Source organism: Centropristis striata, chromosome 7 (genome assembly GCF_030273125.1).
Source record: "Centropristis striata isolate RG_2023a ecotype Rhode Island chromosome 7, C.striata_1.0, whole genome shotgun sequence".
Classification (NCBI taxonomy): Eukaryota; Metazoa; Chordata; class Actinopteri; order Perciformes; family Serranidae; genus Centropristis; species Centropristis striata.
In genome coordinates, this window is record NC_081523.1 from 799,895 (window position 1) to 823,115 (window position 23,221).

Below are 23,221 nucleotides of genomic sequence, written 5' to 3' on the forward strand. Positions count from 1 at the left end.
ACATTTTATTCCATATTTTACTGTATAAATAAAAAGTTTTTCCATCAAAAGAAACGCTGTTCTGCCATATAATTGACCAGAAAATACTTTATAAATGCTGCATAAATTAAAGATTTTACCATTAAATTTTACAGTATATTTCTGTTAGAGATATGGTGTTTAGTACATTTAACAGTTAAATGCAGATAAATGCAAACATTTAAAAATGTTGTTACAAACATGGTGCTAGTGTATTTTACAGTGGAGGAATTTATTTTCCCCCCAAAAAACTGTAAAAAAAACACAGTTTTGTCTGATATAAACATTTACAGTGTTTCGTTGTTACTGAAACTGAATTAACTAATTTATCATTTTACGTCTTTTACTGTCATGATTTAGCAGTTTTTCACTCTAAAATCTACAGACATGTTTCAGAGTGTGGAGCTGCTGTCAGATGAAATAATGCAGGAACACGTTATGGATAAAAACATCCTTCACGTCAGATTTGGCCTCGGCAGTTAGTCTGTGACGACAGGCTGCTTTATCTGTTCCTCTACAACACAATCAATACAGTAATAACCTGCAACATTCAACCTCTATCATGTCTGAACATTATCCATCTGTTGGTCTAAACACAAACTGCTGCTGGTTTCTTTTAATGTCATTTTCTTCACATATTGAGTTGGATTCTGCAGGATCTGGACCAATAAAACTATTTGCATGGCTGGAGAGCAGCGGTCGTTTCCACAAAACCTTTTATTTCACCACAAATAGTATTAAAGTTCCTCTTCTATCCTGTTCACAAAGCTGCTGGGAACAACTTTTACTACAACTTTTATTTGTCTGTGAATTCAGGAGGCACGTTGCCAGGTCTGTCACAGTTACTATGTTTGTTATTATTGTCATTTATGCCGCTGATATAATGATAATAAGATTATAATCCACCGTTTCAATGAGCAATTAACTTTTCATTCTTAAGAATATTCACACATGCATTTGAATAAAAGAACAGAGCAGAAAATTATGTTTTATTATTGTTTGCTGTGACAACATGCAGCCAGCGCTTATAATTATAATAATAATAATAATAATAATAATAATAATAATATAAAAGCTGCTGTTTGTCAAACATCATGTTGGTTAACATCATTATTAAGTAAACGAACCTGCATGTAAACACAACAGGAGATATTTATCCTGCTCATATATATTACACCATAAGTTCTTAATATAATTATCGTGACACGCCTACATGTTGCCATATCCAAATTAAGATTTTAAATAAAATCGAGGCTTTTACAACGACTGATAGTCCAGAATGCTGATAATTGTTATTCTCTGCCGGCTCATGTTTGACTTGTGTTCAGTGTTTTGGTCCTTAATGATCTAAATCAGATATTACAGCTTGTTACTGACATTTTATCACCTATACTGAGTAAATACATGCTGGAAACTAGAATATCAACAGTTACAAAGCTGCTTCACCAACACTTACAACTAGAAAATTGATATTTACAAGGAATCATTTCTTATTTCAAGCATCACTAAGAAATTATAACTTTTTGTGCATGAAAGAAAAGACAGAACTGAAGGGAAATTAATAGTTGTGATAACTGCAAAAAGCCCAAAAGACGGGAAGATATAAATAAAGAAGCTTGATAACGTCTCAGTATCATTGATGGTTTCTATTTCAGGATTGTTGGTGATGTTGTGATGTGCTCTTAGTGACTGAAGAGTCATCGTGACTACTTTGAGCATTTCACAGATTAATGAGCTGCTTTTAGCACTAAAACACTAAAACACTCAAAGACAAAAAGTTTAAAAATCCTAAAGTAGGACAGAGGCAGCCAGGAGGAGCTGCTGTTAGTCTCAAGATGTTCTGAGACAAAGAAATGACCTAAATCTGTGATAAACTGCCCGTTAAGGAACCACTGACTGGCTAATTATTCACATTATTTAAGTCCAGTGTTTGTTAACGGAGCCTGTTTTAGGGTTATAAAGTGTAAAACGGGGCTAAGAATCACCATGGAGACCATGCCGCCTCACAGTTCCAAACCAAGTCCAGCCACAAGGCATCATGGGTAACCCGGGCTACATTAAACCATCTTGAAATATGTCTTCAACTCTTTTTTTTGGCTCTTCCAGATCGTGACGGCTGCTCCACAGAAGTTCAAGATCGACATTCTGCCGGTGGACGACGGCACGCCGCGCATCGTCACCAACCTGGGGCTGCAGTGGCTGGAGTACATGGACAACAAGGTAAAATCGGTTTAGTAGCTGTTAAAACCAGTGGTGGGAAGTAACTAAGTACATTTACTCAAGTACTGTACTTAAGTAGAATTTGGAGTTACTTGTACTTTACTTGAGTATTTCCATTTTATGTAACTTTATACGTCTAACCAGCAGAACGTTACCGTAATAAATACGGTGCAACTTTTTATAATGTTTCGGTAAAATGATATTAACACTGTTGATTTCACCTTTAAGATTGACATTTTATTCCATATTTTTTACTGTATAAATAAAAAGTTTTTCCATCAAAAGAAACGCTGTTCTGCCATATAATTGACCAGAAAATACTTTATAAATGCTGCATAAATTAAAGGTTTTACCATTAAATATTACAGTATATTTCTGTTAGAGATATGGTGTTTACTACATTTAACAGTTAAATGCAGATAAATGCAAACATTTACAAATGTTGTTACAAACACGGTGCTAGTGTATTTTACAGTGGATAATTTATTTTCCCCCCAAAAAACTGTAAAAAAACACAGTTTTGGCTGATTTATACAGTTACAGTGTTTCATTGTTACTGAAACTGAATTAACTAATTTATCATTTTACGTCTTTTACTGTCGTGGTTTAACAGTTTTTCCACTCTAAAATCTACAGACATGTTTTAAAGTGTGGAGCTGCCGTCAGATGAAATAATGCAGGAACACGTTCTGGATAAAAACATCCTTCACGTCAGATTTGGCCTCGGCAGTTAGTCTGTGACGACAGGCTGCTTTATCTGTTCCTCCAATTTTGAGTTACTTGTACTTTACTTGAGTATTTCCATTTTATGTAACTTTATACTTCTACTCCACTACATTTTGAGGCAAATATTGTACTTTTTACTCCACTACATTTAGCTGACAGCTTTAGTTACTTTTCAGATTCAACATGAAAAAATGTTTAATATGATTACACATTTATAAAACATAACAGTGTATTAAGTAGTTAACATTAGTCCAATGTGGACAACAGTAAAATGCTACTTATATAAATGCATCAATACAAATAATCTTATAATATATTTAGAATATATAAAACAATCTGAGTGGGTCCTCTCTGCAAAACGAGTACTTTTACTTTTGATACTTTAAGTACATTTTGGTGCTGATACTTTTGTACTTTTACTTCAGTATGTTTTGAATGCAGGACTTTTACTTGTAGTGGAGTAATTTCACAGTGTTTTATTAGTACTTTTACTTAAGTAAAGGATCCTAATACTTCTTCCACCACTGGTTAAAACACTAAAGGACCCAGAGATGGAGATTCACTTCATAATTTTCCAGTTCAAATTGGCTCTTTTTTATTGGTTTCCAGCAGAAAACTGCAGTTTTCACCAAAAAAATCTGTTTTTTATTGTCCACCTGAGTATTTTTTGGTAATTACAGGCCTGCAGATCATTACAGCTGGAACTTATTGACACAATGAGGTCAAAGTATAAAATATGGCCGACTCCCAGTTCAAATTTTTAGAAGATATCTTAAAAACATACTATTTTACACATTTTTTAAATAATAATCCCAATAATAATAATAATAATAATAATAATAGCTCCGATAGCATCTTGGTAACCATGGAGACGGGTCAAATGTCAACACTTTGAAGCCTGCAGGCGTCATTCAGGGCTCTAATGAAAGGGAACAGTTAGAGGAATCACTTCCTCATTTACTGTATTATATTTACATTTGAAGCGATCACTTTACAGGCTGAAGAGTGAAGTGAAGTTCTGGATTGTTGCTTTAGTGCTCCGCAGAGTAAATTCAGGTTTTAAGAGTTCAGCTCTGCCTTCCTGGAGCAATCACAGAAACATGAGCAGAGCAAAGAGAAGCTTTATCTCTGTTTGATGATGAAGAGTGATGAAGTGGCTCCCCCTGCTGGTTCAAACACGTCAGCAGATCACTGAGAATCTGAAACTCTTCATTCTTCTCCAGTCTGAGTCTGTTCGCTCTGCAGCAGATTAACTCCTGCATGTTTTATCACGGAGATGAATCAAAAATAAATAAAATAAGCTGTGGTTGCCAGAACTTTACGGTGCAACTTTTTATAATATTACAGTAAAATTATATTAACACTGTTGATTTCACCTTTCAGATTGACATTTTAATCCATATTTTATTGTATATATTTCTGCTAGAGATATGGTGTTTAGTACATTTAACAGTGAGAAAAACTATTTTTACAAAAAATAAATGCAAAAATGACAGTGATGCTTGTATCAACACTTAATACAACTATATATTACATGTTACAATGTTTTCTGTGTCAGGCCACCAACCTGATCACCAAGAAGGTTATATGATATATATATATATATATATATATATATATACTATATATATATATATATAGATATATGGAAGATCTGGAGGTTGTTTAGTCTAAATGTGTTTATGTTTATTATCTGTTTTTTTAGTCTAAATGTGTTTATGTTTATTATCTGTTGTTTAGTCTAAATGTGTTTATGTTTATTATCTGTTGTTTATTCTAAACGTGTTTATGTTTATTGTTTATCAGGCCACCAACCTGATCACCAAGAAGGTTTAGTCTAAATGTGTTTGTGTTTATTCTAAACATGTTTATGTTTATTGTTTATCAGGCCACCAACCTGATCACCAAGAAGGAGCTGCTGACGGTGGATCCGGACACAGAAGACAGTCAGCTGGTTTATGAGATCACCTCGGAGCCCAAACATGGTTTCATGGAGAACAAAGTGAAGCCTGGCAGCCCCGTCGCCTCCTTCACTCAAGGTACACTCACCTGGATACATTATAATATAATAATAATATATCCTTAAGGTACACTCACCTGGATATATTATAATATAATAATAATATATCCTTAAGGTACACTCACCTTTATATATTATAATATAATAATAATATATCCTTAAGGTACACTCACCTTTATATATTATGATATAATAATAATATATCCTTAAGGTACACTCACCTTTATATATTATGATATAATAATATATCCTTAAGGTACACTCACCTGGATATATTATAATATAATAATATATCCTTAAGGTACACTCACCTTTATATATTATGATATAATAATATATCCTTAAGGTACACTGACCTTTATATATTATAATATAATATTAATGTCCTTAAGGTACACTCACCTGGATATATTATAATATAATAATAATATATCCTTAAGGTACACTGACCTTTATACATTATAATATAATAATATGTCCTTAAGGTACACTCACCTGGATATATTATAATATAATAATAATATATCCTTAAGGTACACTCACCTGGATACATTATGATATAATATTAATGTCTTTAAGGTACACTCACCTGGATACATTATGATATAATATTAATGTCTTTAAGGTACACTCACCTTTATACATTATGATATTATAATAATATTTATTTCCTGTTCCTGTGGCCGACTACATTCGTGTCAGTAAAGTGCGGAGAGTTTATTGATGTGCAGGTTTCTCTTCGTGTCGTTATGAAGATGTTTCTCATCATTTCCTTCTCAGATTAAATCATTTTAAGGTTTATTCAGTTTCTGCAGAGGGAAAACTTTTTAGTATTTCAAAATAAAAGGCAAAAAGAGTCAACACTTCAATTCTTTTTCTCAATTTGACTTTTTTTCATGACTTCGGCTCAGCAGCCTTTGGCTGGTTTTATTCTGTTATTCTTCCAGTTTCACCTCCTCCTCCTCCTCCACCTCCTCTTATCTCTTATCTCCACCTCCTCCTCCTCCTCCTCCTCTTATCTCTTATCTCCTCCTCCTCCTCCTCCTCCTCCTCCTCTTATCTCTTATCTCCTCCTCCTCCTCCTCCTCCACCTCCTCTTATCTCTTATCTCCTCCTCCTCCTCCTCTTATCTCCTCCTCCTCCTCCTCTTATCCCTTATCTCCTCCTCCTCCTCCTCCTCCACCTCCTCTTATATCTTATCTCCTCCTCCTGCTCCTCCTCCACCTCCTCTTATATCTTATCTCCTCCTCCTCCTCCTCCTCCTCCTCCTCCTCCTCTTATATCTTATCTCCGTCCTCCTCGCAGCCTCCTCCTCCTCCTCCTCCTCCACCTCCTCTTATCTCCTCCTCCACCTCCTCCTCTATATCTTATCTCCTCCTCCTCCACCTCCTCCTCCTCCACCTCCTCCTCCTCCTCCCCTCACCACCTCCTCCTCCACCACCTCCTCCTCCTCCTCCTCCTCCTCCTCCTCCTCCTCATCCTCCTCCTCCACCTCCTCCTCCTCCTCCTCCTCCTCCTCCTCCTCCTCCTCCTCCTCTTATATCTTATCTCCTCCTCCTCCACCTCCTCCTCCTCCTCCTCCTCTTATATCTTATCTCCTCCTCCTCCTCCAACTCTTCTTATCTCCTCCTCCTCCTCCTCCTCCTCCACCTCCTCCTCCTTCTCCTCCTCCTCATCCTCCTCCTCCTCCTCCACCTCCTCCTCCTCCTCCTCCTCCTCCATCTCCTCCTCCATCTCCTCCTCCTCCTCCTCCTCCTCCTCCTCTTATATCTTATCTCCTCCTCCTCCACCTCCTCCTCCTCCTCCTCCTCCTCTTATATCTTATCTCCTCCTCCTCCTCCTCCACCTCCTCTTATCTCCTCCTCCTCCTCCTCCTCTTATATCTTATCTCCTCCTCCTCCTCCTCCTCCTCCTCCTCCTCTTATATCTTATCTCCTCCTCCTCCTCCTCCTCCTCATTCCTCCTCCTCCACCTCCTCCTCCTCCTCTTATATCTTATCTCCTCCTCCTCCACCTCCTCCTCCTCCACCTCCTCTTATATCTTATCTCCTCCTCCTCCTCCTCCTGCTCCACCTCCTCTTATCTCCTCCTCCTCCTCCTCCATCTCCTCCACCTCCTCTTATATCTTATCTCCTCCTCCTCCTACTCCTGCCCCCCTCCTCTTATCTCCCCTCCTCCTCCACCTCCTCTTATCTCTTATCTCCTCCTCCTCCTCCTCCTCCACCTCCTCTTATCTCTTATCTCCTCCTCCTCCTCCTCACCTCCTCTTATCTCTTATCTCCTCCTCCTCCACCCCCCCACCACCACCTCCACCCCACCACCTCCACCCTCCCTCCTCCTCCTCCTCCTACCTCCTCTTATCTCTTATCTCCTCCTCCTCCTCCCTCCTCCACTTATCTCTATCTCCTCCTCCTCCTCCTCCTCCTCCTCCTCCTCTATCTCTTATCTCCTCCTCCTCCTCCTCCTCCTCTTATCTCTTATCTCCTCCTCCTCCTCCTCCTTCTCTTATCTCCTCCTCCTCCTCCACCTCCTCCTCCTCCTCCTTCTCTATCTCCTCCTCCTCCTCCTCCTCCTCCTCCTCCTCTTATCTCTTATCTCCTTCTCCCTCCTTAATCTCCTCCACCTCCTCTAACTCTTATCTCCTCCTCCTCCTCCTCCACCTTTATCTCTCTTATCTCTTATCTCCTCCTCCTCCTCCACCCACCTCCACCACCACCTCTCTTATCTCCTCCTCCTCCTCCTCCTCTTATCTCTTATCTCCTTCTCCTCCTCTATCTCCTCCTCCTCCTCTTATCTCCTCCTCCTCCTCCTCTTATCCTCCTCCTCTTCTCCTCCTCCTCCTCCTCCTCCTCTCCTCTTATCTCTTATCTCCTCCTCCTCCTCCTCCTCCTCCTCTTATATCTTATCTCCTCCTCCTCCTCCACCTCCTCCTCCACCTCCTCCTCCTCCTCTTATCTCCTCCTCCTCCTCCTCCTCCTCCTCCTCCTCCTCCTCCTCCTCCTCTTATATCTTATCTCCTCCTCCTCCACCTCCTCCTCCTCCTCCTCCTCCTCTTATATCTTATCTCCTCCTCCTCCTCCTCCACCTCCTCTTATCTCCTCCTCCTCCTCCTCCTCTTATATCTTATCTCCTCCTCCTCCTCCTCCTCCTCCTCCTCCTCCTCCTCATCCTCCTCCTCCACCTCCTCCTCCTCCTCTTATATCTTATCTCCTCCTCCTCCACCTCCTCCTCCTCCACCTCCTCTTATATCTTATCTCCTCCTCCTCCTCCTGCTCCACCTCCTCTTATCTCCTCCTCCTCCTCCTCCACCTCCTCCACCTCCTCTTATATCTTATCTCCTCCTCCTCCTACTCCTGCTCCCCCCTCCTCTTACTCTCCTCCTCCTCCTCCACCTCCTCTTATCTCTTATCTCCTCCTCCTCCTCCTCCTCCACCTCCTCTTATCTCTTATCTCCTCCTCCTCCTCCTCCACCTCCTCTTATCTCTTATCTCCTCCTCCTCCTCCCCCTCCACCTCCTCCTCCTCCTCCTCCTCCTCCTCCTCCTCCTCCTCCTCCTCCTCCTCCTCCTCCTCCTCTTATCTCTTATCTCCTCCTCCTCCTCCTCCTCCTCTTATCTCTTATCTCCTCTCTCCTCTCTCCTCCTCCTCCTCCTCCTCCTCCTCCTCTTATCTCTTATCTCCTCCTCCTCCTCCTCCTCCTCCTCCTCTTATCTCTTATCTCCTCCTCCTCCTCCACCTCCTCCTCCTCCTCCTTCTCTTATCTCCTCCTCCTCCTCCACCTCCTCCTCCTCCTCCTTCTCTTATCTCCTCCTCCTCCTCCTCCTCCTCCTCCTCCTCCTCCTCCTCTTATCTCTTATCTCCTTCTCCTCCTCTTATCTCCTCCACCTCCTCTTATCTCTTATCTCCTCCTCCTCCTCCTCCACCTTTATCTCTCTTATCTCTTATCTCCTCCTCCTCCTCCACCTCCTCCTCCTCCTCCTTCTCTCTATCTCCTCCTCCTCCTCCTCCTCTTATCTCTTATCTCCTTCTCCTCCTCTTATCTCCTCCTCCTCCTCTTATCTCCTCCTCCTCCTCCTCTTATCTCCTCCTCCTCTTATCTCCTCCTCCTCCTCCTCCTCCTCTTATCTCTTATCTCCTCCTCCTCCTCCTCCTCCTCCTCTTATATCTTATCTCCTCCTCCTCCTCCTCCTCCTCCTCTTATCTCCTCCTCCTCCTCCTCCTCCTCCTCCTCCTCCTCCTCCTCCTCCTCTTATCTCTTATCTCCTCCTCACAGTACATTTCCACCCTGGTCTCCAGAAACAGTCACAAACCTCACCTCAGTTTCTCTTCAAGACTCTAAATTCTCTCATAAATCCCCGTAATGAATCCCCTGTTGTGCCCTCACCTGCCCTCTGTGAAAACTTTCAAAAATTCTTCATTGACAAGGTCGCAGCACTCAGGCCCTCTGATACCTCTGCCAGCCCCCTCCCCCCGCCTCCCCCCCTTCCCCAGCCGGCTGTCTTCGAGCAGTTTGAGCCCACTACCCTATCCTCCCTCTCCGATGCAGTCAGACACCTGCAGCCTTCTAACTGCCCCTCTGACTGTCTACCCCCCCGTCTACTTAAGGATGCTACAGTCTTCAACACAGTTGCCCCCTTCCTTCTACTGTTGTTTAATTCCATCCTCTCCACTGGTTGTGTCCCGGCTGCCTTCAAGTTCGCCGTGGTGCAGCCACTACTAAAAAAACCCAACCTCGACCCCTCCATTCTCTCAAACTTCAGACCAATTTCCAAACTACCCTTCCTGTCTAAACTCCTCGAGCGAGAAGTCTACATCCAACTGAAAGCCTTTCTCACCAATAACAAAATCTATGAAAAATTCCAGTCTGGCTTCAGAACAGCCCACAGCACAGAAACTGCACTGCTGAGAGTGCTAAACGACCTGCTCTTAGTCGTTGACTCAGGGAGTCCTGTGATCCTAGTGCTCCTCGATCTCACAGCAGCCTTTGACACGGTGGATCACAGGATCCTGCTGTCTCGGCTTGAGCACCAAGTTGGCATCAAAGGCACAGCCCTGAAGTTCTTCCAGTCCTACCTGGCTGACAGGAGCTTCTCTGTCCTGCTTGGGGATTTCTTCTCCTCTGTTGCCCCCCTCACCTGTGGGGTCCCTCAGGGCTCTATACTAGGTCCCATCCTCTTCCTGTTATATATTTTACCCCTAGGGGACATCCTGGTCAAACACAACATCTCCTTCCACTGCTTTGCCGACGACGTCCAGCTATATCTGCCTCTTAAGGTTGATGGGCAGGCTGCACTCCAGCCACTGCTTGATTGTCTGGCTGACATCAGATCATGGATGGGTGAAAACTTCCTCAACCTGAATGAGAGCAAGACGGAGGTCATTATTTTTGGAAAAACCTCTCCGGCCTCGGTCACTGATGCCCTAGGCCCTCTAGCCTCCAACATCCGGCCTTCTGTCAAAAACCTTGGCGTTATTTTTGACAGTGCTTTTAAGTTTGAACAGCAGGTTAGTGCAGTGGTGAGGAGAAGCTTTTTCCACCTGAGAACTCTAGCCAAGACAAAAGCCTACCTGCCTCAGAGTGACCTGGAGAAAACTATCCATGCCTTCATCACATCACAACTGGACTACTGTAACGCCCTCTACACCGGCATGGATCAATTGCAGCTTCGCCGCCTGCAGTTGGTCCAAAACTCAGCCGCCAGACTCCTCACCTGCACTAAAAAACATGATCACATCACCCCGGTCCTCGCATCACTCCACTGGCTCCCCATCCGTCACCGCATCAACTATAAACTACTTCTAACTGTCTACAAATCCCTCCATGGTCTGGCCCCTACATACCTGTCTGACCTTCTGCACCACCACACCCCCTCCAGAGCTCTACGGTCAGCTGACCAGCTGCTGTTGGAGGTGCCCAGGTCCAGACTAAAGACAAGGGGCGACAGGACCTTCTCAGTAGCAGCCCCCAGACTCTGGAACTGCCTCCCCCTCCACATCCGTGCAGCGCAGTCCCTAAATGTCTTTAAGTCTCACTTAAAAACCCACCTCTTTTCTCTTGCCTACAATTAAAGTTGTTTGGTTGCTGTTTTGTTTTGTTTTGTTTTGTTTAGTTTTAGTCTCTTTTTTACCTTTGTCAATTCTGTATTTTATTGCACTTTTTGCACTTTTATGTGAAGCACTTTGGTGCGGCTCAGCCGTCTGTAAATGCGCTATATAAATAAATTTGACTTGACTTGACTTGACCTCCTCCTGCTCCTCCTCCTCCTCCTCTTATCTCCTCCTCCTCCTCCTGGAATCACCGTTCCACAGAGACGTTCTTCTCAAAGATCTTCTCTGTTAACATTCTGTTAAAAGTTTCACTTCTGGTTGTTTCTGGATCCTTTTCATTCATTCTGCCTCCATGAAACAAACAAACAAACAAACATGTTTACCTAACATGTTGCTTTGTTTACTTCTGTTTTCACCTTCATGACCTGATGACTATTGTTTCACTTTGATTTACTGGATCAACATTTGAACCCAAAACAACATAAAATTATATCAATCATGTTCAGTGAAGAATTTGTCAATCAACACAAAACTCGTTCCATCTGATATTGATCATTATTAATCTTTATTAATCTTTACTAATCTTTATTCCATCTGATATTGATCATTATTAATCTTTATTAATCTTTATTCCAGCTGATATTAATCATTATTAATCTTTATTCCAGCTGATATTGATCATTATTAATCTTTATTCCAGCTGATATTAATCATTATTAATCTTTATTCCATCTGATATTGATCATTATTAATCTTTATTCCAGCTGATATTAATCTTTATTAATCTTTATTCCAGCTGATATTAATCTTTATTAATCTTTATTCCAGCTGATATTGATCATTATTAATCTTTATTCCATCTGATATTGATCATTATTAATCTTTATTAATCTTTATTCCAGCTGATATTGATCATTATTAATCTTTATTCCATCTGATATTGATCATTATTAATCTTTATTAATCTTTATTCCAGCTGATATTGATCATTATTAATCTTTATTCCAGCTGATATTGATCATTATTAATCTTTATTAATCTTTATTCCAGCTGATATTGATCATTATTAATCTTTATTCCAGCTGACATTAATCATTATTAATCTTTATTCCAGCTGATATTAATCATTATTAATCTTTATTCCAGCTGATATTGATCATTATTAATCTTTATTAATCTTTATTCCAGCTGATATTAATCATTATTAATCTTTATTCCAGCTGATATTGATCATTATTAATCTTTATTCCATCTGATATTGATCATTATTAATCTTTATTCCATCTGATATTGATCATTATTAATCTTTATTCCAGCTGATATTAATCATTATTAATCTTTATTCCATCTGATATTGATCATTATTAATCTTTATTAATCTTTATTCCAGCTGATATTAATCATTATTAATCTTTATTCCAGCTGATATTGATCATTATTAATCTTTATTCCAGCTGATATTAATCTTTATTAATCTTTATTCCAGCTGATATTGATCGTTATTAATCTTTATTCCAGCTGATATTAATCATTATTAATCTTTATTCCATCTGATATTGATCATTATTAATCTTTATTCCAGCTGATATTAATCTTTATTAATCTTTATTCCATCTGATATTGATCATTATTAATCTTTATTCCAGCTGATATTAACCATTATTAATCTTTATTCCATCTGATATTGATCATTATTAATCTTTATTCCATCTGATATTGATCATTATTAATCTTTATTCCAGCTGATATTAATCTTTATTAATCTTTATTCCATCTGATATTGATCATTATTAATCTTTATTCCATCTGATATTGATCATTATTAATCTTTATTCCAGCTGATATTAACCATTATTAATCTTTATTCCAGCTGATATTAACCATTATTAATCTTTATTCCATCTGATATTGATCATTATTAATCTTTATTAATCTTTATTCCAGCTGATATTAACCATTATTAATCTTTATTAATCTTTACTAATCTTTATTCCATCTGATATTAATCATTATTAATCTTTATTCCAGCTGATATTGATCATTATTAATCTTTATTCCATCTGATATTGATCATTATTAATCTTTATTCCATCTGATATTGATCATTATTAATCTTTATTCCAGCTGATATTAATCTTTATTAATCTTTATTCCATCTGATATTAATCTTTATTAATCTTTATTCCATCTGATATTGATCATTATTAATCTTTATTCCAGCTGATATTGATCATTATTAATCTTTATTCCAGCTGATATTAATCTGGGTCTGATCCGCTACATGTTGATTATTGATCATTATTAATCTTTATTCCAGCTGATATTAATCATTATTAATCTTTATTCCAGCTGATATTGATCATTATTAATCTTTATTCCAGTTGATATTAATCATTATTAATCTTTATTCCATCTGATATTGATCATTATTAATCTTTATTCCAGCTGATATTAATCATTATTAATCTTTATTCCAGCTGACATTAATCATTATTAATCTTTATTCCAGCTGATATTAATCATTATTAATCTTTATTCCAGTTGATATTGATCATTATTAATCTTTATTCCAGCTGATATTAATCATTATTAATCTTTATTCCATCTGATATTAATCTGGGTCTGATCCGCTACGTGTTGATTATTGATTATTATTCATCTTTATTCCATCTGATATTAATCTGGGTCTGATCCGCTACGTGTTGATTATTGATCATTATTAATCTAAATTCCAGTTGATATTAATCTGGGTCTGATCCGCTACGTGTTGATTATTGATTATTATTAATCTTTATTCCAGTTGATATTAATCTGGGTCTGATCCGCTACGTGCTGTTTATTGATTATTATTAATCTTTATTCCAGCTGACATTAATCTGGGTCTGATCCGCTACGTGTTGATTATTGATTATTATTCATCTTTATTCCATCTGATATTAATCTGGGTCTGATCCGCTACGTGTTGATTATTGATCATTATTAATCTAAATTCCAGTTGATATTAATCTGGGTCTGATCCGCTACGTGTTGATTATTGATTATTATTAATCTTTATTCCAGTTGATATTAATCTGGGTCTGATCCGCTACGTGCTGTTTATTGATTATTATTAATCTTTATTCCAGCTGACATTAATCTGGGTCTGATCCGCTACGTGCTGCACCAGGACAACGTCCAGGAGACGATGGACACCTTTAAGTTCCTGGTGAAGGACAGTAAACCCAACGTGGTGATGGACAACGTCTTCCACATCCAGTGGTCCCTCATCAGCTTCCAGCACAAAAGGTTCCTACAGCGTCTGTTCCCTCACTGGGGTGGAATACTTTACTTTTTTATCATTGTTTATTATTATTATTTATTTATTTCTGTCCATAACTTAGTGAAGAAACATTGGAAGCCCATTTCCACCATTTTGATTTTTGAATTTTGGAAATAAACAGAATAATAACACAATATCTTTAGATAATGACGTGTATCCTTTGCTGCTGCTCATTACTTATTAAAAATAGTAATTGTATTGAAAAAGCTTCTTATTTTGAAAAGCTAAGTCATTATTTTCAAAAAGCTTCTCATTGTTTTCAAAACTAAGCCATTATTTTGAAAAACTAAGCCATTATTTTGAAAAACTAAGCCGTTATTTTTGAAAAAGCTCATTATTTTCAAAAACTAAGCTATTATTTTCAAAAAAAGCTAATTTTTTTGGGAAAACTAAGTCATTATTTTCAAAAACTAAGCTTAAATTTTGAAAAAGCTTCTCAATATTTTGAAAAACTAAGTCATTATTTTGAGGAAGTTTCTTATTTTGAAAATAAAGTTATTATTTTGAGAAAGTCTCACATTTTCTTGAAAAACTAGGTCATTTTTTTTCTTTATATTCATTTTAAAAAATATTTTAAGTTTCTCATTACTTTGAAAAACGTATCCTTATTTTGAAAAACCCAGTCATTATTTTTTTAAACATCTTATTTTGAAATTATAAGTCATTACTTATTATTTTGAAGGGAAAAAAGTAATTATTTGGATAAAAACAAAGGCATTATATTTGAAAAAGCTTCTTATTTTGACAAATAAAGCCATTTGAAAAAGTTTCTTATTTTGAAAAACAAAGCCATTATTTTGAAAAAGCTTCTTATTTGGAAAGAGTAATTTATAAGTCATTTTTGTGAGAAATATTTACAGGATGTTGTTTTTCTTTTTCTGGCAGAAATGTTCTTCCATCAGAAACTCACTTAATCGTTTTCCATCAGAGGTAAAATAACCTGTGATGTCACTTCCTGTCTCCACAGCTACAACGTGAGCGAGAAGGCGGGCGTGGTGGCGGTGACGGTGAAGCGAACCGGGAACCTGAACCAGTACGCCATCGTGCTCTGCCGCACTGAGCCGGGCGGCGCCACGTCCACCAGCAGCGCCGGGTCCAAACCGGGTCAGCAGGACTACGTGGAGTACGCCGGACAGGTAGCTCACCTGGAAACATGTTTACCTCATTATTACTGCTGTTGTTGTTGTTGTTGTTGTTGTTGTTGTTGTTGTTCACCGGACAGGTAGCTCACCTGGAACATGTTTACCTCATTATTACTGCTGTTGTTGTTGTTGTTGTTTGTGTCTTGTGTCTTGTTTTCTTCTTGTAGCTCCGGTTCACTCGATGATTCTCCTGTTAGGGTTGGGGTTAGGGTTAGGCCTCCTGTTTTAGGGTTGGGGGTTAGGGTGAGGCCTCCTGTTTTAGGGTTGGGGTTAGGGTTAGGCCTCCTGTTTAAGGGTTGGGGTTAGGGTCAGGCCTCCTGTTTTAGGGTTAGGGTTAGGGTTAGGGCCTCCTGTTTAAGGGTTGGGGTTAGGGGTCAGGCCTCCTGTTTTAGGGTTAGGGTTAGGGTGAGGCCCTCCTGTTTTAGGGTTGGGGTTTGGTTAGGCCTCCTGTTTTAGGGTTAGGGTTAGGGTTAGACCTCCTGTTTTAGGGTTAGGTTAGGCCTCCTGTTTTAGGGTTGGGGTTAGGGTTAGGCCTCCTGTTTTAGGGTTGGGGTTTGGTTAGGCCTCCTGTTTTAGGGTTGGGGTTTGGTTAGGCCTCCTGTTTTAGGGTTAGGGTTAGGCCTCCTGTTTTAGGGTTGGGGTTAGAGTTAGGCCTCCTGTTTTAGGGTTGGGGTTTGGTTAGGCCTCCTGTTTTAGGGTTGGGGTTTGGTTAGGCCTCCTGTTTTAGGGTTAGGGTTAGGCCTCCTGTTTTAGGGTTAGGTTAGGGTTAGGCCTCCTGTTTTAGGGTTGGGGTTAGGGTTAGGCCTCCTGTTTTAGGGTTGGGGTTTGGTTAGGCCTCCTGTTTTAGGGTTAGGGTTAGGCCTCCTGTTTTAGGGTTAGGTTAGGGTTAGGCCTCCTGTTTAAGGGTTGGGGTTAGGGTCAGGCCTCCTGTTTTAGGGTTAGGGTTAGGGTGAGGCCTCCTGTTTTAGGGTTGGGGTTTGGTTAGGCCTCCTGTTTTAGGGTTAGGGTTAGGGTTAGACCTCCTGTTTTAGGGTTAGGTTAGGCCTCCTGTTTTAGGGTTGGGGTTAGGGTTAGGCCTCCTGTTTTAGGGTTGGGGTTTGGTTAGGCCTCCTGTTTTAGGGTTGGGGTTTGGTTAGGCCTCCTGTTTTAGGGTTAGGGTTAGGCCTCCTGTTTTAGGGTTGGGGTTAGGGTTAGGCCTCCTGTTTTAGGGTTGGGGTTTGGTTAGGCCTCCTGTTTTAGGGTTGGGGTTTGGTTAGGCCTCCTGTTTTAGGGTTAGGGTTAGGCCTCCTGTTTTAGGGTTAGGTTAGGGTTAGGCCTCCTGTTTTAGGGTTGGGGTTAGGGTTAGGCCTCCTGTTTTAGGGTTGGGGTTTGGTTAGGCCTCCTGTTTTAGGGTTAGGGTTAGGCCTCCTGTTTTAGGGTTAGGGTTAGGCCTCCTGTTTTAGGGTTGGGGTTAGGGTTAGGCCTCCTGTTTTAGGGTTGGGGTTTGGTTAGGCCTCCTGTTTTAGGGTTGGGGTTTGGTTAGGCCTCCTGTTTTAGGGTTAGGGTTAGGCCTCCTGTTTTAGGGTTGGGGTTAGGGTTAGGCCTCCTGTTTTAGGGTTGGGGTTTGGTTAGGCCTCCTGTTTTAGGGTTGGGGTTTGGTTAGGCCTCCTGTTTTAGGGTTAGGGTTAGGCCTCCTGTTTTAGGGTTAGGTTAGGGTTAGGCCTCCTGTTTTAGGGTTGGGGTTAGGGTTAGGCCTCCTGTTTTAGGGTTGGGGTTTGGTTAGGCCTCCTGTTTTAGGGTTAGGGTTAGGCCTCCTGTTTTAGGGTTAGGTTAGGGTTAGGCCTCCTGTTTTAGGGTTAGGGTTAGGGTTAGGCCTCCTGTTTTAGGGTTAGGGTTTAGGTTAGGCCTCCTGTTTTAGGGTTAGGGTTTAGGTTAGGCCTCCTGTTTTAGGGTTAGAGTTAGGGTTAGGCCTCCTGTTTTAGGGTTATGGTTAGGGTTAGGCCTCCTGTTTTAGGGTTAGAGTTAGGGTTAGGCCTCCTGTTTTAGGGTTATGGTTAGGGTTAGGCCTCCTGTTTTAGGGTTAGAGTTAGGGTTAGGCCTCCTGTTTTTACTCCGCGGCCGTAGAACTCGTCTCTGCGACAGTAAAGTGTCTCTGATGTCTCATGTCGTGTTGACCCGCTGGTTTCTGTCCCGTTGGTTCTCAGGTGCAGTTTGACGAGCGCGAGGACACGAAGGTGTGCACCATCGTCATCAACGACGACGAGGTGTTCGAGGGGACGGAGAGCTTCAGCGTGGAGCTGAGCGTTCCCGTCTACGCTCTGCTGGGCGCCAACACGCTCGCCGCCGTCAACATCAACGACACCGAGGACGAACCCACGCTGCAGTTCGACAAGAAGACGTACCACGTCAACGAGAGCTCCGGGTTCATCCACGTTCCCGTCGAGAGGAAAGGTCAGATCAACACATTCATACCAAAACTCAGAGAAGAAACGCTGGAAGACCATTTCCACCATTAGATTTACAAAATAAAACCTGAATAATAACACAGTATCTTTACATAACGACTTGTTTCTTTGGCTGCTGCTCATTACTTTAAAAAAATAGTAATTTTATTGAAAAAGCTTCTTATTTTGAAGAGCTAACCTATCGTTTTGAAAAACTAAGCTATTATTATATATTATATATTAATATAATAATTTAAAAAAATATTAATTTAATAAGTATTTTTCAGAGCACTGTCTCTTTAACTACTGACCAATTAATTATCTAATATCAACAGATGTTTCTTTATATTTGCTCTTATATTCTTATCTGCTTGCTGCAACATTTCTTTAAGGTCATATGATCCTCATAATGATAATAATGATATTTTTGTGATTATTTTACTTTTTTACTAATTTACTTGTGCTTCAGTCCCAAATATTTAGTGTCTTTGATCCTGACTCCAATATAAAAGAAAGATATGTTATTTTTTAACAAAACTTGGCTCGAGATTACCAGTTTGTAAAGGTAAATCATCAGATTGAAGAAAGAGTCATTGTTTCATTTATTTTTAATCACTTATCAAAAGGACTTTATATATATATATATATATATATATATATATAAAAACTGTAAAAATCCAGTTTTGGCTGATAAAAACATTTACAGTGTTTCATTGTTACTGAAACTGAATTAACTCATTTATCATTTTACATCTTTTACTGTCATGGTTTAACAGTTTTTACCCTAAAATCTACAGACATTTTTTACAGCGAGTGTAAATCCTCCAGTAAAGTAACCTCCTCCTCTCCTCCTCCTCCTCTCTTCCTCCTCTCCTCCTCGTCTCTCCTCCTCTCTCCTCCAGGCGACTCCTCCTCCACGGTGTCGGCGCTCTGCTCCACGGTGGCGAGGTCGGCTCAGGGCAGCAGCCTCGTGTCTCTGGAGTCGGGCTCCGACTATAAGAGCCGCGGGACGAGCGGCGAGAACCGCGTGGTGCTGGGCCCCGGCGTCACCATGACGACCTGTGACGTCAAGCTCATCGACGACAGCGAGTACGAGCTGTCGGAGGAGTTCCAGCTGGTGCTGGCGGACGCCTCGGACAACGCCCGCGTCGGCGCCATCACCACGGCAACCGTGGTCATCGACGGCCCCAACGACGCCTCCACCGTCTCCCTGGGCAACGCCACCTTCACCTTCAGCGAAGACGCCGGTAGTGTCTCTGTGATCCTGACTACAATATAACAGAAACATCGATTAGTTTTGTCTGAAAAGATAAATCATCAGTTAGAAGAAAGATTCATTGTTTCATTTTTTTTTTAATCACCCGTCAGAACATTTCTTTTGGGGGTTTTACCAGGAACATTTTAAAATAGGCACATTAAAGCAGCTTCAAATAACTTTGTATCTTTTGCTGCTGCTCATTACTAAAAAAAAAATGGTAATTTTATTGAGAAAGCTTCTTATTTTGAAAATCTAAGCCATTATTTTGAAAAATGTTGTCATCATTTTAGAAAACACAGCTATTATTTTGGAAAAGCTTTTCATTATTTTGAAAAAACATCTCATTATTTTGAGAAAACATCTCATTATTTTGAAAAACTAAGTCATTATTTTGAGGAAGTTTCTTATTTATTATTTGAGGAATCGCTCATTATTTTGAAAAAACAAAGTTATTATTTTGAAAAAGTCTTACTTAAAAAAAAAAAAAACTAGGTAATTATTTTGAAAAGCTTAACTTTGTATATATTGCTGCTGCTCATTACTAAAAAAAATAGTAATTTTATTGAGAAAGCTTCTTATTTTGAAAATCCAAGCCATTATTTTGAAAAAACGTCTCAATAGTTTGGAAAACAAAGCCATTATTTTGAAAAAAAAGCTTCTCATTATTTTGAAAAAGCTTTTCATTATTTTGAAAAAAAAGCTTCTCATTATTTTGAAAAAGCTTTTCATTATTTTGAAAAAACATCTCATTATTTTGAAAAACTAAGTCATTATTTTGAGGAAGTTTCTTATTTATTATTTGAGGAATCGCTCATTTTTTTGAAAAAACAAAGTTATTATTCTGAAAAAGTCTTACTTTAAAAAAAAAAAACTAGGTCATTATTTTGAAAAGCTTAACTTTGTATCTATTGCTGCTGCTCATTATTAAAAAAAATAGTAATTTTATTGAGAAAGCTTCTTATTTTGAAAATCAAAGCCATTATTTTGAAAAAACGTCTCAATAGTTTGGAAAACAAAGCCATTATTTTGAAAAAAAAGCTTCTCATTATTTTGAAAAAGCTTTTCATTATTTTGAAAAAACATCTCATTATTTTGAAAAACTAAGTCATTATTTTGAGGAAGTTTCTTATTTATTATTTGAGGAATCGCTCATTATTTTGAAAAAACAAAGTTATTATTTTGAAAAAGTCTTACTTAAAAAAAAAAAAACTAGGTAATTATTTTGAAAAGCTTAACTTTGTATATATTGCTGCTGCTCATTACTAAAAAAAATAGTAATTTTATTGAGAAAGCTTCTTATTTTGAAAATCCAAGCCATTATTTTGAAAAATGTCTCAATAGTTTGGAAAACAAAGCCATTATTTTGAAAAAAAAGCTTCTCATTATTTTGAAAAAGCTTTTCATTATTTTGAAAAAATATCTCATTATTTTGAAAAACTAAGTCATTATTTTGAGGAAGTTTCTTATTTATTATTTGAGGAATCGCTCATTATTTTGAAAAAACAAAGTTATTATTTTGAAAAAGTCTTACTTTAAAAAAAAAAAACTAGGTAATTATTTTGAAAAGCTTAACTTTGTATATATTGCTGCTGCTCATTACTAAAAAAAATAGTAATTTTATTGAGAATGCTTCTTATTTTGAAAATCCAAGCCATTATTTTGAAAAAACGTCTCAATAGTTTGGAAAACAAAGCCATTATTTTGAAAAAAAGCTTCTCATTATTTTGAAAAAGCTTTTCATTATTTTGAAAAAATATCTCATTATTTTGAAAAACTAAGTCATTATTTTGAGGAAGTTTCTTATTTATTATTTGAGGAATCGCTCATTATTTTGAAAAAACAAAGTTATTATTTTGAAAAAGTCTTACTTTAAAAAAAAAAAACTAGGTAATTATTTTGAAAAGCTTAACTTTGTATATATTGCTGCTGCTCATTACTAAAAGAAATAGTAATTTTATTTTTGAAAAATGTCTCAATAGTTTGGAAAACAAAGCCATTATTTTGAAAAACGTTTCAATATTTTGGAAAACAAAGCCATTATTTTGAAAAAAAGCTTCTCATTAATTTGAAAAATCGTGTTAATATTAGCGAAACCTTACTCCGTGTCTGCAGGAACGATAGAGATCCCGGTGCTGCGCCTCGGCAGCGACCTGTCCTCCGTCACGTCGGTGTGGTGCGCCACCCGACCCTCCGACCCGCCGTCGGCCAGCCCCGGGGTCGACTACATCCCCAGCTCCAAGAAGGTGGAGTTCAAACCTGGAAGAACCGAGGAGGTGAGAGACACATAGACAGATATCTAAAAGTTAAGAACCCTGGAAGAACCGAGGAGGTGAGAGACTCATAGACAGATATCTAAAAGTTAAGAAACCTGGAAGAACCGAGGAGGTGAGAGACTCATAGACAGATATCTAAAAGTTAAGAAACCTGGAAGAACCGAGGAGGTGAGAGACTCATAGACAGATATCTAAAAGTTAAGAAACCTGGAAGAACCGAGGAGGTGAGAGACTCATAGACAGATATCTAAAAGTTAAGAAACCTGGAAGAACCGAGGAGGTGAGAGACTCATAGACAGATATCTAAATGTTAAGAAACCTGGAAGAACCGAGGAGGTGAGAGACTCATAGACAGATATCTAAAAGTTAAGAAACCTGGAAGAACCGAGGAGGTGAGAGACTCATAGACAGATATCTAAAAGTTAAGAAACCTGGAAGAACCGAGGAGGTGAGAGACTCATAGACAGATATCTAAAAGTTAAGAAACCTGGAAGAACCGAGGAGGTGAGAGACTCATAGACAGATATCTAAAAGTTAAGAAACCTGGAAGAACCGAGGAGGTGAGAGACTCATAGACAGATATCTAAAAGTTAAGAAACCTGGAAGAACCGAGGAGGTGAGAGACTCATAGACAGATATCTAAAAGTTAAGAAACCTGGAAGAACAGAGGAGGTGAGAGACTCATAGACAGATATCTAAAAGTTAAGAAACCTGGAAGAACAGAGGAGGTGAGAGACTCATAGACAGATATCTAAAAGTTAAGAAACCTGGAAGAACAGAGGAGGTGAGAGACTCATAGACAGATATCTAAAAGTTAAGAAACCTGGAAGAACCGAGGAGGTGAGAGACTCATAGACAGATATCTAAAAGTTAAGAAACCTGGAAGAACCGAGGAGGTGAGAGACTCATAGACAGATATCTAAAAGTTAAGAAACCTGGAAGAACCGAGGAGGTGAGAGACTCATAGACAGATATCTAAAAGTTAAGAAACCTGGAAGAACCGAGGAGGTGAGAGACTCATAGACAGATATCTAAAAGTTAAGAAACCTGGAAGAACCGAGGAGGTGAGAGACTCATAGACAGATATCTAAAAGTTAAGAAACCTGGAAGAACCGAGGAGGTGAGAGACTCATAGACAGATATCTAAAAGTTAAGAAACCTGGAAGAACCGAGGAGGTGAGAGACTCATAGACAGATATCTAAAAGTTAGGAAACCTGTATGAACGGAGGAGGTGAGAGACAGCAGGATATCTAACAGTTACAGTCAACTTTACAGCTTAAAGACTTTTATATTCAGGCTTCATTCATGTTACTGTTTCTAATAGAAACTTTCAGAACCTTTGATCCGTTCAAGGATCAAAGGATCAAGGACTGTCGGAAAGTTCATATTTCGACAATAACGCCTGTTTATTTACTGTAAGAGCCATTATGCTTTGATTGTTTATTTATTTGTTTGTTCAGCTGTATGACTGATTGTTAGTTAATGAAGATATCAGGTATATGACCGATTGTTGTGAGTTTTTTGACCGCAGAAATGTGATGTTTAAGTTGGAAATATAACTTTATTTGTTTAAGAAGGAAGTACACTTTTGTTTGGAAACGTTACAATAAGTGGCGTCTTCTTTGAGCAGCAGTCGGGTCGCTACATTTACAGTTTCTCTCTATGATTAATGGTCTATTTGCGGATCTTTCCTCTGTATCTTTAAAACAACCTACTGGTCTATTTGCTGATCTTTCCTCTATATCTTTAAAACAACCTACTGGTCTATTTGCTGA

General features: G+C 38.9%; 1 protein-coding gene across 1 annotated transcript in view; it reads left to right on the forward strand.

Moving 5' to 3' along the window:
- fras1 (Fraser extracellular matrix complex subunit 1) overlaps positions 1–23,221 on the forward strand; it is a 233,783-nt gene that overhangs the window by 187,364 nt on the left and 23,198 nt on the right. The window contains exons 39-45 of the mRNA XM_059337817.1: positions 2,125–2,238; positions 4,853–5,003; positions 14,156–14,315; positions 15,317–15,485; positions 17,675–17,921; positions 18,817–19,161; positions 21,285–21,445. Coding sequence (XP_059193800.1) covers positions 2,125–2,238; positions 4,853–5,003; positions 14,156–14,315; positions 15,317–15,485; positions 17,675–17,921; positions 18,817–19,161; positions 21,285–21,445 — 1,347 coding nt within the window. The remainder of the gene's footprint in view (positions 1–2,124; positions 2,239–4,852; positions 5,004–14,155; positions 14,316–15,316; positions 15,486–17,674; positions 17,922–18,816; positions 19,162–21,284; positions 21,446–23,221) is intronic.